Below are 16,063 nucleotides of genomic sequence, written 5' to 3'. Positions count from 1 at the left end.
AGTTTTGAGTAAATTTACTTTCATATTTGCTAATTGGTTTTACACTTTTTCGTTTTATTTTGGACCCTTTTTGTTAGCCTATTACCTACATAATAAAAAATGTACAAATGACACAATTTTTATCATAATTGGTAGAAAACATAAGTCTATATGTTCCATCTAAAATTACTCTTAAGGAATTGTTGCAATACTTAAGTCCACTTATTTTGTACCCTAAGTGAAATCTATAATCATTTAAATGACATAGTTTTTATATGCAACTATGGAAATGACCCAAAAACCTTTATTATTGAACTCCAAACCAGGGCCAACCTTACCCTTCCCACTTAACCATTATATATCACCTAGATACACGAAATGATTCATTTATGGCTTTTTGAGTTTTATTTAAAAGGGTAACCCTTATGAAAGGAACTATTATAATATCATATCTAGTATTAAAATCTTGAAACAAATCTATGATACCCAAAGGAATGGTGCTAAGCTTACAAATAAAAAATAAATAGTTCATTAATTCCATTATAGAAACATTGTAAAATATTATAAATCTAAATCTATTCAACAAATGCAAATACATGAAACAAGATACATCCTAGGAAACGCTTGCGAGAAAAAAAATCCTCTAAAGAACACTCCATGAATAAGTTACAATACATTCAAAAAGTTTTAAAATGCTTTATCAAGAGCATAAAGAGGATATCTCAAAATACTAGCTTCATGTAGTCAATATGCCCATAAAGTACTTCTAATGACCATTTTACATAGTGTGAAAACCCTAACAATATCTCAACTATGGCTACACTACAATGTCATGTCCATGAAAATATAGTGAAATTATGAAAGAAATCTAACATCACAACCCTACAAATATGTCACCCTCTCTTTGTGGGTGAATCTAATAAATAACCAATTCCAAAATTAGAAACCAAGGGTAGTTTCCAATGTCATGTGCTAAAACCATGGGAAAATTTGTCGCCCAAATAAAGCATAAAATCTTGGATGAAAGAGCAAGATTATTTAGTGCACTAGAAATGAGCCATCTTGGATTTATATTGTAACTATGTACCTCTTTTCATTGTCTTTCCCCAAAGTAATTTTTTTCACACCTTATAAAGTGATAGAGTCACATTTATGACTTCCATGACACTCTGTGCTACTTATACCTTGCCACGTATAGGTTATAGCTTTTACATTTTTTTCTTGTGGTGAATAATGCCATATCAGGTGGATACCTATTTAACACATTTGTCACAATATTTGTATCATTCATATCTTCTTACTCTACTCTATATTTTTTGCAAACTAATAAATTGCACATATAAAATATTTACATTAAATAATTATAATCAATTAAGTAGAAACCTAGATTAATTCAAAGAGGACAAATAATTGCAATAAATGTATGAAAATTAAATCAGAGGGTTAAGATTAGTTAACTCTGAATTGATGATCAAAGAATAATGATGAAGTCATGCAAAATTAGCTCTCTATTGTTCAAAATTTGATATCCTTGGTTTGTTGACTATCTTGGAATTTGTATTGTTTGAGAAAACTCTCTGGTTTAAATTTGAGTAGCACAAGTTTGATCCAACTATCAAAACATAGATCAACTATGTGGATATGCTTTTTGCCACATGAGAATGATCTATTAGAATGCACACCTAAAAATATATTCACCTTTGCCTTCATGTTATTTGAACTTGTCAAGGTGGTGTTTAAGGACATTTTTTTTGAAATTTGTTGATTAATAGGTAAATAGGTTCTCCTAGGTCAAACTTATTTAACATGCTTGATTAATGATGATGAAGAAAATCAAATAAAGACCACATAGACATGTTGATGACCTATATGATGATATGAACTTTATTCTTCATTACCCTTTAAAAATCAAAGTGAGCTCTAATGATTTTCTCTTTTATACATTGCATGCAAAAAAATTGCACATTGAATGCCTTTAAACACTTTGATATAATAAATTACACAAACATGTGTTCAATCAATTATGATGGCTAGTAGAAGAGGGTGAGAAACTTATAATTTGAATTTTAGGTTCATTCTCTCATGCCTAAATTGAATCAAGTCAATTTTGAGTCACTTGGAAATAGACCAGATGAATGTGCAAAGAAAGATGCAATAATTAAAAATATACATATAAAAGAATGTGCAAAATAAATGCATTAATGAAAAATATATAAGAAATAATTAAAATAAAACAAATATAAATAACATTTAGATTATTAACCCGTTAATGGGTCCTGGAGGGTTAGTCCCCTTTCAGAACCAACAAAAGACGAGGTTAAATGGGAACCGCCAACAAAGGAGTGGATTAAAATTTATTTTGATGGGGCCTCTAGGGGGAATCCGGGTATCTCAAGAGTGGGAGTAGTTGCAAGAGATGATAAAGGGGTTATCCTATTCAAGGGGGCTCGAAGACTACATAATGGACAAATAACGAAGCGGAAGCATAGGCAACACTAATGGCTACGGAATTGGCCATAAACATGAAAGTGTCAAAATTACATTTGGAAGGGGATTCCCAAGTGGTTATCAATGCAATAGCGAAAGGTAACACCCCTTCATGGAAACTATCTCATTGGGTGGAGATAATATGCGAAAAACTCACCTCTTTTGAAGCTTTTCGGGTTTCCCATGTCAGGAGAAGTGCTAACGTAGTGGCAGACCTCCTCTCAAATGCTAGATGTGATATGACATGCCAAGTGGCCAAGTGGTGGAAGGGTAATGGTAGTGGTATTAATGCAGTTCATGAAGCTACAAACTAGTAAGCACGCTAGACGGCTCGCAAGGATGAGTAATCACTATCACTGGCATAATAATTAATGTGGCAGTTCAAAAGCACAGAGTCTTGGTTCGAGACAATGGCGGTGGGCAGGAAATCTGCCGTGAAATCTCTTTCCATTTATTTCATAGATCATGCATTTATACCTAGCCACAAACAACGACGAATTTATAACTAATTTGAAATTTGTGCAATGTATTCGCCAAAAACTGGATTAATGAAGGTTGTTTGTGTCTTTGCAGTTTAGTTTTTCTGGTTTAACAGGTTGCGAGCAAGTTCAATGGAGGCTAATTTCATGCTCCGAACAGAGAAGAAATTGGTCCCTTTCCAGAGAACGGTTTCGGACAAGCGTCTGCAAGGTCTTTTCAAATACAAGGAAGATAAGTTGTGGAGTGCTGCTCGGTTAATGCTGGGGGAGGAATTGGTGCATATCCATTTTCAGTACAAAACAAATATGGAGGTCTACTCTTTGATAATGGCCCGGGCGTGTGAATTCGAGCCCGAAGTGGAGAAAGTCAAGCTAACGATGAAAAAGCTTATTGATGGGGATTACTTAATTAATCTTGATTCCATCCTGGAATGGGTGATCCCCCTAGACAGGAATTCACATCCGGGAAGGAGAAGCAGAGGAGGAGATATTACCGTTTGTCAGAGGACCAGAGAGTCGTTTAAAGGAGCAATGTAGGGAACGAGCTTGCATTGGCTGGGAAGCCATGAAGCTTTGTGTCAAGTTGATACGAATAGATGAGGTCCTTAAGGCACTTAAGGTGGTGGCGCGCATGGAGGTGGGAAGAGAGCTCTAGGACCGATTCGAGGAGGGGAGAGCAGTACAGTTCCTAGCTAGCCTAGAAGGTGACCCAGACTTTGGGAACTTGGACTGTATTCCAAAGATGAAGTCTGAAGCGGCCAAAGGGAAAGCCTTGGCAGATATCGATGATGAGGAGAGGAAGATGCCAAACCAGAGTGACTCGGATTGAGTGGTCACGGTGCAAAAATCTGTGTTTTTTGCTTTCTATCTTCGTTGGTTTTTAAAACAAAAGCTTTTATGGATTACTGTAATATTTCGTGCATGAATGCACAGTACTGTGTTACTTCTTTTTCTGTTTTTGTTGGAACTCTGCATAGTAGGTTTGAACTGAATTTGGGCTGATATTGATATCCGTTTGGCCCTTGTAGATTGTAGCTATTTTCTTGAAAATCAATATATCCAAAATTACCGATAAAAAAAAAAACATTTAGATTATTAATCCAGCTCAATACAAAAATATTCCTCTTTACATTAAAATATTTTTACCATAATAAACATAAACACAAGAATTTGATGTGGAAAAAATTAGTTCAAGATCTAATGACAACTCTTCTTCATTGAGTTGATTGATAAGGCAACTTCTCTTAGTTCCTTCTTCTAAAGAACATGGTGATTTATTTGTGAGATTTATATGCTCACTACACTACTTTCTACTTTGCTTGTCTTCATGATCACACCCATTGTCATCCTTAAGCATTTTCACATCGTCCATTGTGATTCAATGCACGACTAGTGATGTCACTTTTATTTAATAGCACTCTCTATCTCTAACACAATTGAAACATCTGCAATGAACAACTTCAAATAAAGAGGGGAGTGCATTGGAAATTATTATGTGAAGGCCATTTTAACAGTGAAGAAATTAAAACATAATAAAACATTCTCTTTTTTCCTAAGAATATCAAGAATAGTAGGTATTTTCATATTTTTATTATTTTCAATGTTCACACCAATAAATGAGAAAGCTTAAAAAAATTAAAGTTGTAGGATTGCATTTATCATTCCTCCCTTGGAATATTAGTTGTCACCATTGCATTCATCCAAAACTTGAAAATGTTACAAATTAAAGATGCAACATTGCATAATTCCAAAGAGAAAACCCTTGAGATGATCACAATAAGATGAATACTTCACACCATTTGCATAACTTGCCTCACAAGCAACTAGGCAGGTAGACGAATGATGTTCAAGAAAATGGGAATATTATCGCAGTTAGTTTTTAATTTTGAAAGTATAGTTATCTCCTAGATGGAAGTTGTGGTACAAGAAAATTGTTTTATCTACACAACAAGAAGAAAAAAGATAGGCCATTTTAGACCAATTTGATTGTGTCTAATTAATTCAAATATAGCTTTAGCTACTAAAATTTTCAAAAACCCTTATAATATAATAGTCTTTATGAATGACAACTAAGTTTATAAGAACACAATAAGTTACCCATAGAATCGAGATAGTCCATATTGCACTCACTTTTACTAGAGTGTCCATGGACTTTGAAGGGTACAAAGAATCTCATCTCTAATAGTGGCCTTAAAGAACTCATGATTCTACCTAAGAGAAAAACTTAAGAAAAACAAGTTATGGCCTTGCCATACATTTCATAATGTACCTCCAAAATGTTCTTGAAAATGCAACATTTCTTTTTGTACTTGAACGACCTAAGAAACACTCACACCAAAAACAGTTATAGAAAAAACGGTTCCATATTCATTCGCTTTAAAAAAAACCATTGTGGATACACACGACTGTGATCAATTTTACAAGAATTTAGAACGATAATTTATCATTCACATGTCTATTAAATTATAAAAGTTAAAGCCTCATTTTAGGTTGAAATGAGTCCCCAATATCTTTAATCCTTTATTTCAGCTACCATTAGCCCCACATTAGTAGTGCATTAATCATCCATATTGGGTCAATTACTTCGACGAATGAAATAAGAAAAAAATAATTTATGAAACATGTTTGTTTAGAATATTTGCATCTAAACTTTAAAAAGAATATTTTTTTTTCACATTTGAAAAATATCTCCAACACGATTAATTTAAAAAAAAAACATTAATAACATGTTAAATACAATGCCTATAATTCTAAGAAAGAAATAAAAATAAATAAAAAATAACACATCTCTACCAATTCACCGTTAAAAACGCTTATATTAATAAATAAAAGGGATCTTCTTCTTCTTAAGATCAAAATAACAAATAACATTTTCTTAATTTTCCTTAATTTCTTTTTATACTTACTACCTATAATTTCCTCGAACACACATTTTTTTAGGAGTCTAAATGCTTGCTTTTCTCGCAGTAAATCCAAGGGCTTCTGTGAAAGGTACAAAACCAACAAATCATAACAAAATAGCACGAGAGTTGAACGAAGATGCGTAAACAATACAAAAACTAAACCTGCTGAGAAGCCCATTCTTAGAACCTGTTCAAAGATGGTGCACAAAATCAAATGTATACAACCCATGTTCAATCGATTACAGGTAACAACTGCAATACACCCAACATTCAATTTAAATGCTTATCGATTATCTACATTTATATATCCGAATTCCTTGGAACGGACCACATTGCAAGATGCAAACCAAGAAATAGAGAGGTTTATGCTTATTATGACCCACGAGTCTGATGTAACACAATTTACTCATTTCATTAATACCCTCTGCAAATCTGGGAAGATAAACAGTGCCTGGGAATTTTTCCATTTGGCAAAAACGAAAGGGCTTTCTCTCAATGCAAAATCTTTCAACGTGCTTTTGGGTGGTCTTGGTCAAATTGCTGATTTCTGTAGAATCAATTCCCTTCTTGATGAAATGAAAGAAATGAAAATTGATCCGGATGTTATCACTTATAACAGGCTCGCAAAATCTTTGTGTAAGTGGGGTCAGATTGAGGAAGCACACGAGCTCTTGCACAAAATGAGGCGTGCTCGTTGTGCTCCAAATATTGTTACTTATAACACCCTAATTGATGGAATCTGCAAGATAGGTAAAGTAGATGAAGCTTACGGCCTAGCATTTAAAATGATACAAGATGGCAATTCTCCAGATGTTTTTACGTACCACGCCCTAATTAATGGTTTCTGCAAGGTGGGCAGGGTAAATGAAGCTCTTATATTAGTAGCTAAAATGATCCATACTCTTTGTTCTCCAATGATTGTTACTTATAATACTATCATTGATGGACTGTGCAAGGTAGGTAGAGTAGATGAAGCTCTGGGATTCGTAGCTAAGATGAAATGTGCGAATTGTTCCCTCAATGTTGTTACATACGGTGCTCTAATTGATGGTCTCTGCAAGGAAGGAAGACTAGATGAAGCTCTCCAATTTGTAGCTAAGATGACACGTACTCATTGCTTTCCAAATATTTTTGCATATAATAACTTGATAAATGGCTTTTGTAAGGCTGGTAAAACAGATAAAGCCCACAATTTGTTCGTACAGATGATGAATTTTGGCCCTTTTCCTAATGTACGAACATATACCACAATCATTGATGGTCTGTGCAAAGATGGTAGGATGGACTTGGCTCAGGGATGTTTTCATAAAATGCACAGAAACGGTTTGCAACCAAATACAATTACTTACTGCTCTTTGATATACGGTTTATGTGAAACGCACGAGGTGGAAAAGGCTCAAAAGTTATTTAAAGAGATGCCAAGTAAAGGTTGCTTACCAAATGTTGTTACTTACAGTTGTCTGATTGCAGGTTTATGCCAGAATAACAGGGCAAATGAAGGACGCAGACTTCTATTGGAGATGGCAAATGTTGGCTGTCTTCCCGATGTTGTGACATATAATATTCTTATTTCTGCATTCTTCAGGACAGGAGAGCTGAACAGGGCATGGCAAATGTTAGATGAAATGGCAAAATGGGATTTGAAACCCAATGAAGAAACATACAATATAATCATTGATGGTCTGTGCAAGGCAGGTGAGCTTTTAAGAGCACACACATTCATGAATAAGATGACTGACGAAGGTTTGGCTCCTAATGTTGTCACCTACAACTGTTTGATTAATGCTAATTGCAAGATTGGTGAAATGGATGAGGCTTTGAGGCTCTATAAAAACATGAAAATTGTTGGTATTACTCCAAATGTTATAACTTATACTGTGCTGATGGACTTGTTTTGCAAACAAAACAAAATTGACATTGCGTTTTCAATAATGGATGAGATGAAAGGAAAGGGTTTGATTCCAGATGTTATCACATACAACAAATTATTTCGCAGCATCCGTAAACAATGCAACATGGAAAAAGCTTATTTATTGATGGATCAAATGAAGAAACAAGGCTGTGCTCCAGATAGTACAACTGTTAAGTTGCTAGCTGGCTGGATGTATTATGCCGGTCAAACTAAAAAATTTAAGGACTTTGTAAATGATGAAGCTTTCATGTGTTCTAAATGAGAGTAATTCTTCTACCTTGGTGTGTGCTAGATATAATGAACTCATTCTACTTGATGTAGCAAATATTTATTATTTCAATCAGGTATTGAATGTACTCAGCACTTTCACAGTTAAAAATTATTTTTTAATTGTCTTCTTATATTTATTTTTGGCAAAAGTAAAAACCTTATTAAAGGAAAATTGATTACATACACACCAGAAATATTTCCAGATAGATATAGCCATCAGGACAGACAACAAGAGAATCTGAATAACCCATTGCCATTGGAGGTTCCTGCGATACCATCCAATATTACATTCAGAAAAATCCAAAATGCTATTAAGATACCATTCCCCCCAACTAGAAAACCAAATTTCCTCCCCCTGATCATCGTGAATAAGCTGAAGAAGCAGCTGAGATTTATTATGAGCCAAATCTCCTCAATCCACAATTTTCCAATTAGACATTTCAAAGATCCATTTGGCCAAACAGTCAGCCACCTGGTTCTATTCCCTGGGAATATGAACAAAAGATATCATTTCAAAGTTTGTGGCCAAATGAAGAATTTGCTAAGTAACCAAAGCCAATCTCTAGAGCAGTCCTGCAAAATGCTTTTACTCACAAAGAAACCAAGATCATAGAATTCATTCCACATATAACCTTCCTCCAACCCAATTGAAAGGCTCTCTCCAGAGCCTTAAGAATGGCCCAAGCCTCCATCTGATTAAATGAGTGCAATCCCATATATGTAGAAAAGTAAAAATGAACTGAGCCTTCAGTATCTTGACCAATTTTGCCAATCCCTGTATACTTGAGTTCCTCGGAGTAGAGCCATCCATATTATTCTTAAAAAATCAGTGGAGGAGATCACTTACCAGACCACTTCACTTTCCTAGAAGGTTACACTTTAGGGACTGATCAATCCCATGAGGTTTCACTTACCTAAAAGGTTTTGCAACTCCCACCTCTGAAGAAGAAAGAGGTTTGTCAATATTGAACTTAGCTTCAATAGTCTCTTTGAGCATACTTTTGATCTTTTTCCTAACTTGCATCTAGGCGTTGGCACTCATGGAAGATGTGATGGTTTGCTCCAGCCAGATCTGCCAAAGGATAAAAGGACCTGTATCTAACAGGATGCAGAAGTTGGGTCAACCCATATTAGCTCAAAACTTAGACAAGAAAGTGGCATGAATAATAGATCTAATCTAGATCTTCCATCATAAGCTTTAGATTGTTGCAGGAAAAGGAAACTGAAAGAAAATGTTCCTAGTACATTCTTTACTGTTGCCACATAGAATACAAATGGAAGACCCACGGAATCCTTTCTTTTGAATGCTTTCCCAGGGTAGACATTTATTTTGGTTTAGCAGCCACATAAATAGGTTGCGCTTAGGTTGGCCAAATTTATTCCAAATTCTCCTCCAAGAAGACTCTAATGCCCCATTTTTGCTGCTCTAAGGAATAATAGCCAAGAGCAATTGAATAAATTCCTTTAGAATCATGGTTCCAAGCTAAAATACTCCTGCCCTCCAAAGAACCACAAGGGTAGCTCACAAGAATAGAGGCAATAATGTCCTGCTTCTTCAAAGAACTCCCCTAGGCCAACTCTAGGGTTCCTACCAATGATAAGCCAAAGATTCCCGTAGAGGAATATGTTGATTTGCGGTGTGCTTGATTAACCACGGGCACTAATTTTGCCCTCCAACCATAGACAATCACGATTGTCTCCCCTGAGCACTGCTTATTCTCAATATACAAGATTGTGTGTTATCTCTCTTTTTTTTTCAAGAGAGAAGATTAATCTTCCTTTATACCTTTAGTGGTGCCCCTTCACCAAGGGATGCCACTCTTCCAACTAGCACCAATTATAATATTATTAATATAATATAATAAATATTATATTATCATATAATATAATAATTATATTATCAATTTAACTACTATATTATCAATAATTATCAATATAATTATTATATCACAATAATAATGTTATCACAACCTTTATGTTGTCTATGTCGGCCTGAAGCAATCCAACCATAGCATCAACACTCCCTCTAAGCTGATTAGGCTGATTAGACCACTTACATATTTGTCTTCCTCAGGTTGGAAGTGATGACCGACGCTACCAATCTTCAACAGAATAGTGTATTTGAAATCAACTACTCTTAGACCACCTTGCAGAAAGAAAATTTTCACTCAAAGATTGGGGCTGAGAAAAAAAAAAGAGAATAGGGAGTTGATTATCCCAGGAGTCCGTGCAAAACAAGGCATTATTACACTTATTAGTTATCTAGAAGAGCCCTTCCCTAATAATGCCCCCTTTTAATCATTTTCCAAACTATGGAACCTTTCCTAGTCAATTCCATCGGTGGAATGCCCCCATCTTTGTCTCTCCCAAATACTTAAAATTAAGAATTCTTGCCCAGGGTTGATTTGGTTTTTTGCACCATCACTAGTATAGTTTAGCCGCTAAGGCTTCACCATTGAGTTTTGATTGCCCAAACCCAAGTCCGCTAGCTTTTTTTGGTTTGCAAACATGGTCTCATCTCACCAGATTCCATTTCTGATTATCCAAATTCCCTGCCTATCAGAAATTTCTAGAAGGACATCAAACTCCTTTAGAAAGCTCTTAAGATTAGATAAAATTAAAAACTTGTAAATTGGAATAGCCTACAAGACAGATTTTGGAAGAGTCAATCTTCCGACAAAAGGTAACCATTGAAAAGTCTAGTGGCTAACCCTTGTTCAAAATCTATCAACAATCTTCTTATAGTGAAGCTTTTAAGCATTTCCAAAGGCAAAGGAACTCCCAAATAATCCACATCCTTCCAATATGAGTGTGAAGAATATTAGCAATTTCGTGTTGAATAAACTTAGGCGTATTGAAGAAGAAAATACTAGATTTGTTTTCATTTATTTGCTGACCAAGGTAGATAAGTAGATATCTGAAGCTTTTCTAAGATTTATTGCTTCCCCAATCTTAATTAAACTTGTCAAAGCCGTGACATCCACAAGCAAAAGATGGGATTGAGAGTCCATATTTTGAGCCCAAAGCCATCCTTGGATGAGATCATTTTCTTTATGTTGCTTTAGCAAATGACCTAATCCTTTTGCCATTAAAATAAACAAATAAGGAGATAAAAGATTTCCTTGTTTGATTCCACAAGAAGCTTTTGTTGCTGGTTCAGAGTTGAGGACCCGAGTTGCCGGTTTGGTAAAATTTTGAAAATGGTTTTTGGGTTCGTTTGGGTTTGTTAGTACAAAAGCAATGTAAAAGGTGAGTGCTCCTTTGCCAAAGGTGAGTGTTCTTTGACATATTGAAGAACAAGTTTTGATGTTCCTCTTGAGGCATGGACGCGAATACGAAAGGCCATCTTATAATAAAGCCAAACATTGTATGCTAAATTTGAAATACAGATGCCAAACCAATAAATTAGACTTTTCTCATATGTAACTAGGAGAGGAACTTTGGATTTTTTTTTGGAGAAGTTTTAGTAAAGATCATCCTACCACGACAACATGACTAATCTAACGCAAGATCTATCACACCCTTGTCAATCTAGTTTAAGTCACACAAACAGACAAGATTACGAAACAAAAAGATAGTTCCCAAAACCCTCTTGATAAAGAACATTGCATAGATGTGTGTCATGCTTCTAATCCTCATCTTAATATATGGAAGGGTTTACCCATAGAAGATGCCACTCGGGAAGGAGCTGAAATCTTCAATCACCCAAAATTAAAATTGTTTGAGGACAAGCAACGTTGGGAAGGGCAGACTTAGAAGCCCGGTCAAGTTAGGAGGCCTTTGAAATTTTGATCAAGGAAGAGCATTTGATGTTTTTGCAGTGATTTGGGGGATCTTGAAATTAAGCAAATAAGTTTGATACATTTGATGTCATTGTCTTTGAGCCCCAAAATCTTTGATCAGCATGATGGCACTTCCTTTGGGGTCCAAAATCCGCAAACTTCCTTTGGGGTGCCAAATCCACGACCTTTCACCTAGCACTTCCTTTGACCCCCAGAAGTCGCAACCTCCCCTCATTCATTTCCTTTGCCCTTCCAAATCTATGACCTTCCACTTCCTTTGCCCTATGAGATCCACGAAATTCCTTTGCCACCTTGAAACCAATGCAGATCAGGTATGCTGGTAATCAGTGAGTGTAGAACATAGGTTAGCAAAGTTTTGATATTGATTACGGGACAACTTCTTCCTCAATGTCGGCTGCATATTCCCGATAAACATTCTCTACAAGTCACTATTTGGTAGGGCAAAGGGGATCCTGGTAGTGATAGATTGGTATCACGAAATAAAATCAGTAACCTTCTTATTCGGTTTTTGCTTGCAATGAACAAGGTTTGCCATGGTGACCCTACTACCAATGTTGGCTTGGAACCGTTTAAGAAACATCCATGAGCTGATCAAATCTTTGAATGGAATGATCAGGTAACAAGCTATACCATTCTAGCACGGTTCCTTTGAGGGAACGCGAGAAAAGCTTAAGCAAGACAAAATCTAGACTGTGGTAATCACTACACATGGTCATAAATGAATCAATATGCAAATTAGGGACACCCTCTTTGTTGAATCTGTCAAAATTCAACGCTTCAGCTCCTTGGGGAAGGATAGTGTTAAGGATAGTCAAATCAAGTAGGCTCTTGTGATAATAAGCATGTAAAGAGGACTCCTCGGATGTGGATGCAAGATTTGTGAGTTGCTATTGCAATTGACCCATGTTTTGCAACATGGTATTAAAAACGAGATTTGAAGGTGGAGGAGGAGTACCACACGTGCCACCACCTCCACCAACATTAACGTGAGGACTAGTACCACTACTAGGGATAGTACTAGCACCTAAAGCAACACTACCACAAGTGGTATAAGTTGCAGTGGAAGCGGTATTGGAACTGCCAAACATGCTAGTGTAACCAAGGAAAATGGTAGAAGCATTGATGCTAGGAATAGTAGGTCTTGAGTCAACCATGTGTATTGTTATCCTAGGTATGTCAACACCAATTGGAGAACTAGAGGTGTCAATTAGGGGTACATGATTCTTAACAATCAAAGACAATGCCCTCAACATCCCCATGCCTCTTCTATATGAAATTAACATGTCTCTCAAAGTGTTCACAACATTCCTAGTCAAAGTGTTCACAACATTCCTAGCTTGAGGGAGACCATTTTCCCGATTTAAGAATCCTTCAAAATCTCTCAAGTTCTCCTCTAACGAATGAATCTGGTCAAACTCAATAGTGACGGTGGAGTCATGATCGATAGCAAGAGAAGGCGGGAGAATTCATCGGGGTATTATTTTGAGAATTAGATTGTGAACTAGATGGATAAGAGCCCCTTGTCATAATGGTCCTAACAGGGTGGGAAGCCAAGAAATCATTTGGATCGGGGAGCGGTTCTTTAAACATCGGGCTTGGCCGAGGGGGATTGTAACGATTTGAAGGAATGCTCTTCTTAACAGTCCTTACAACAGCCCTTGTGGTAGTTTGGGTCTTAAAGCTCATAGACAAGCTCTACAACACTTTGATCACTCTACGAGGGTACCATAAGAGTCTTGCAGCACTTGTTGATAAATAAATTTAATTGAAATTTTATATATATATATATTATGTTTTTAACTTATAAAAATGCAAGTGGTTCACGTCGGGTTCACCAAAATATAGAGGGGATTTGCTACCCTCGAAGTGATAGACCTCAAGGAGCAAACTGACCTTCACTACCTCACTAAACTGGCACTCTGGTGAGCCAAGATGATATCAACTAACTATCCAAACTTATGAACGAATATTACTGGATAGAAGATGCAATAAAATTATCTAACTATAAAACCCGAAAGAACAGGCCATAGAGACTCCCTAACGACCTCTACTCAAACTCTGTCCAAGGATGTGCGAACGGGTCTGGGACAAAGTACGAGGGCCGTATAGAGAGTACAAAGGACAAGTTTATGATATATTATGACAATAGCTTTGACAATGTAAGTATAATGAAAAACAACAATATTAATGAAGAATAAAACAAAGGGAAGGAGATTCTCACACAAGGTCTAGCTATGAAGTCTCTAGCAAGATAACTCTCCTCGCTCAATGAAAATCTTGCACACAAACAAGGAGGGGAAAATGTTGTGGCTATGTTTAGAGGCCTGCCGCAGTCAGACCCCCGTTTCGGTGTTTCCACCTCCACAAACAACCAAGATGATGGACTGGACAAAATATAAACAAAGAAATGGTGATAAAGATAATGACAATGATATGCTAACGGAGATAAAGAAAACAAAAATGCAGCAAGTGAAAGGAAAAGAGACTCCCCTTCAACACTAACAACATGTAAGTTTGTTGGAGAGAAGATGAACAAGCTGTGACAATGATAATAGCACAAAAACCAAACTAGAAATCCAAAACCAAGATGTAGAAAACTTGTGAAAAAGCTGTAGTAGTCTCAAATGATCAAGAAGTCCTCAAAATAGGCTTGCATGGACAAGATATAGAGCCCAGGGAAGAATCTCGATGTCGGTGGCCGCAGATAGAGGCGGTACGAACTCTTCCAGGCATAGGTGTAACGCTCAAACGGCCACCTATGGACTAACATATTCATGGGACGCCAACGTGGTGTGCGGATGTCTCTACGGTGCACTAGTGTCTGAGAGTCAAATAGTCAATGTGGTTAGGAAAAAGGCCAAAACTTGAGCTCACAAGGCAATCCATGCAGACAAAAGGACAAAGAGATGAAGAAGGTCTCCAATCAGCTTAAAGTGAAGGCACCTATGTGACATGGAATTGCATGGGGTGCAATTTACGATATTACAAATTTAATGATCATTATTTCCCTTAGATTAATATTAAATAAATTTCTTATTTAAACTGCTGTTATTTTTAAGCTAGCCGTTTGGAATAAAGTCTAAAGGCTGTGATTTGATTTAATCAATAATGCTGCAAATTCTCATTTTGATAGGGACATGATAAACAGAAAAAATATAAGGAGTTGGCTCTTCTTTTTTGGGAATTAGAGAATGAAAAGTAGAAGTAAGGCATTTGAATATCTTTGTGTTATTTACCGATTTTCTAACAACCTCTAACATGCCAATTTTTAGAGAAAAAATTATGGGAAAGCCATTCGTTTAAGGAGCTTTACCTTTCTTCATTTGGAACACCATTGTCTCTAGTTCCTTAATGGAAATGGGTTGTAAGAGAGTTTTATTCTTATCTTCTAGATCAATGTAGGAACGCAATCAAGAATAAGTCCCTACTCTTCCAATAGATAGGAAAAGTGCCTAATAGCTTTCTTAGAAACATTTTGAAATGAAGATAATTTATTACATTGGGTACAGATAAGACAAGCTATAACATTTCCTTTTCTACTTCATTGAATTATGAAAAGTAGAGTATTCTTATCTCCTCCCTGGAGCTAGTCAACTTGAGATCTGTTTACAATAGGTCTTCTCATGAAGCTCCCATTTAGAGTGGTCCTTAGAGAAAATAGTCTCTCTATGCAACGGATCCTTTGTCATTCCCTTCTCTTTAATCTAGAAGGTGATAGTTTTTAGCATGTCTTGAATTTGATTTTTAATTTTAAAAATCTTTCCAAAAAAGGACCTATTCCACTTCTTGATTTGAATCTAACAAATTGGACCTTCTTGAAAAAAGAGTACATAGCTGTTCCAAAGGTAGGCTTCCTGATTAACCACCATCTCTCCATATGCATGTGCAAATTAGAACTTTGTAGCCACATAAGTGGATACATAAAAGGAGGGTTTTTGGGGATCAGGAACAACAATAGAAGAATTTGATGGGCCAATGATTAGACCCTTTCTATGTCAAAATTTGAGAATATGTAGCCCAGTTATTGCCAACCCAATAAACTGACACATGAAACTTGCCCAGTCTTTTGGAGATATAATCATTTCTACACCTATTATTTCAGTTGAAGATACCATTGCTTGGCTTCACATCCACAAAGTTAAGAAGGGACACAGTACACACTATCTCTCAATAGAGTAGAAGATGGGCCAAGACACCCATTTTCGCCTAATTTTTTATCCACACTACTTA

At 36.2% G+C, this 16,063-nt stretch overlaps 1 protein-coding gene across 2 annotated transcripts; it reads left to right on the top strand.

Moving 5' to 3' along the window:
* Positions 1-5,874: 5,874 nt before the first annotated feature.
* LOC131073249 (pentatricopeptide repeat-containing protein At1g62910) lies at positions 5,875-8,119 on the top strand. 2 transcript variants are annotated; one of them, XM_058009654.2, is made up of 2 exons: positions 5,878-6,093; positions 6,468-8,119. In XM_058009654.2, the coding sequence occupies exon 2, from the start codon at positions 6,529-6,531 to the stop codon at positions 8,020-8,022; it is 1,494 nt and encodes a 497-aa protein (XP_057865637.2). In that variant the 5' UTR covers positions 5,878-6,093; positions 6,468-6,528; the 3' UTR covers positions 8,023-8,119. The 2 variants fall into 2 exon arrangements, with proteins under 2 accessions (XP_057865636.2, XP_057865637.2); XM_058009653.2 differs by having other exon boundaries at positions 5,875-8,119.
* Positions 8,120-16,063: the final 7,944 nt, after the last annotated feature.

The sequence above is a fragment of the Cryptomeria japonica genome, chromosome 2 (assembly GCF_030272615.1).
Source record: "Cryptomeria japonica chromosome 2, Sugi_1.0, whole genome shotgun sequence".
Taxonomy (NCBI): domain Eukaryota; kingdom Viridiplantae; phylum Streptophyta; class Pinopsida; order Cupressales; family Cupressaceae; genus Cryptomeria; species Cryptomeria japonica.
This window is presented reverse-complemented; position numbering and strand designations above follow the sequence as displayed.

Excerpts from the sequence above, each read along its gene's own strand:
- LOC131073249 (XM_058009653.2), top strand. The coding sequence starts at position 6,046 with ATGGTGCACAAAATCAAATGTATACAACCCATGTTCAATCGATTACAG.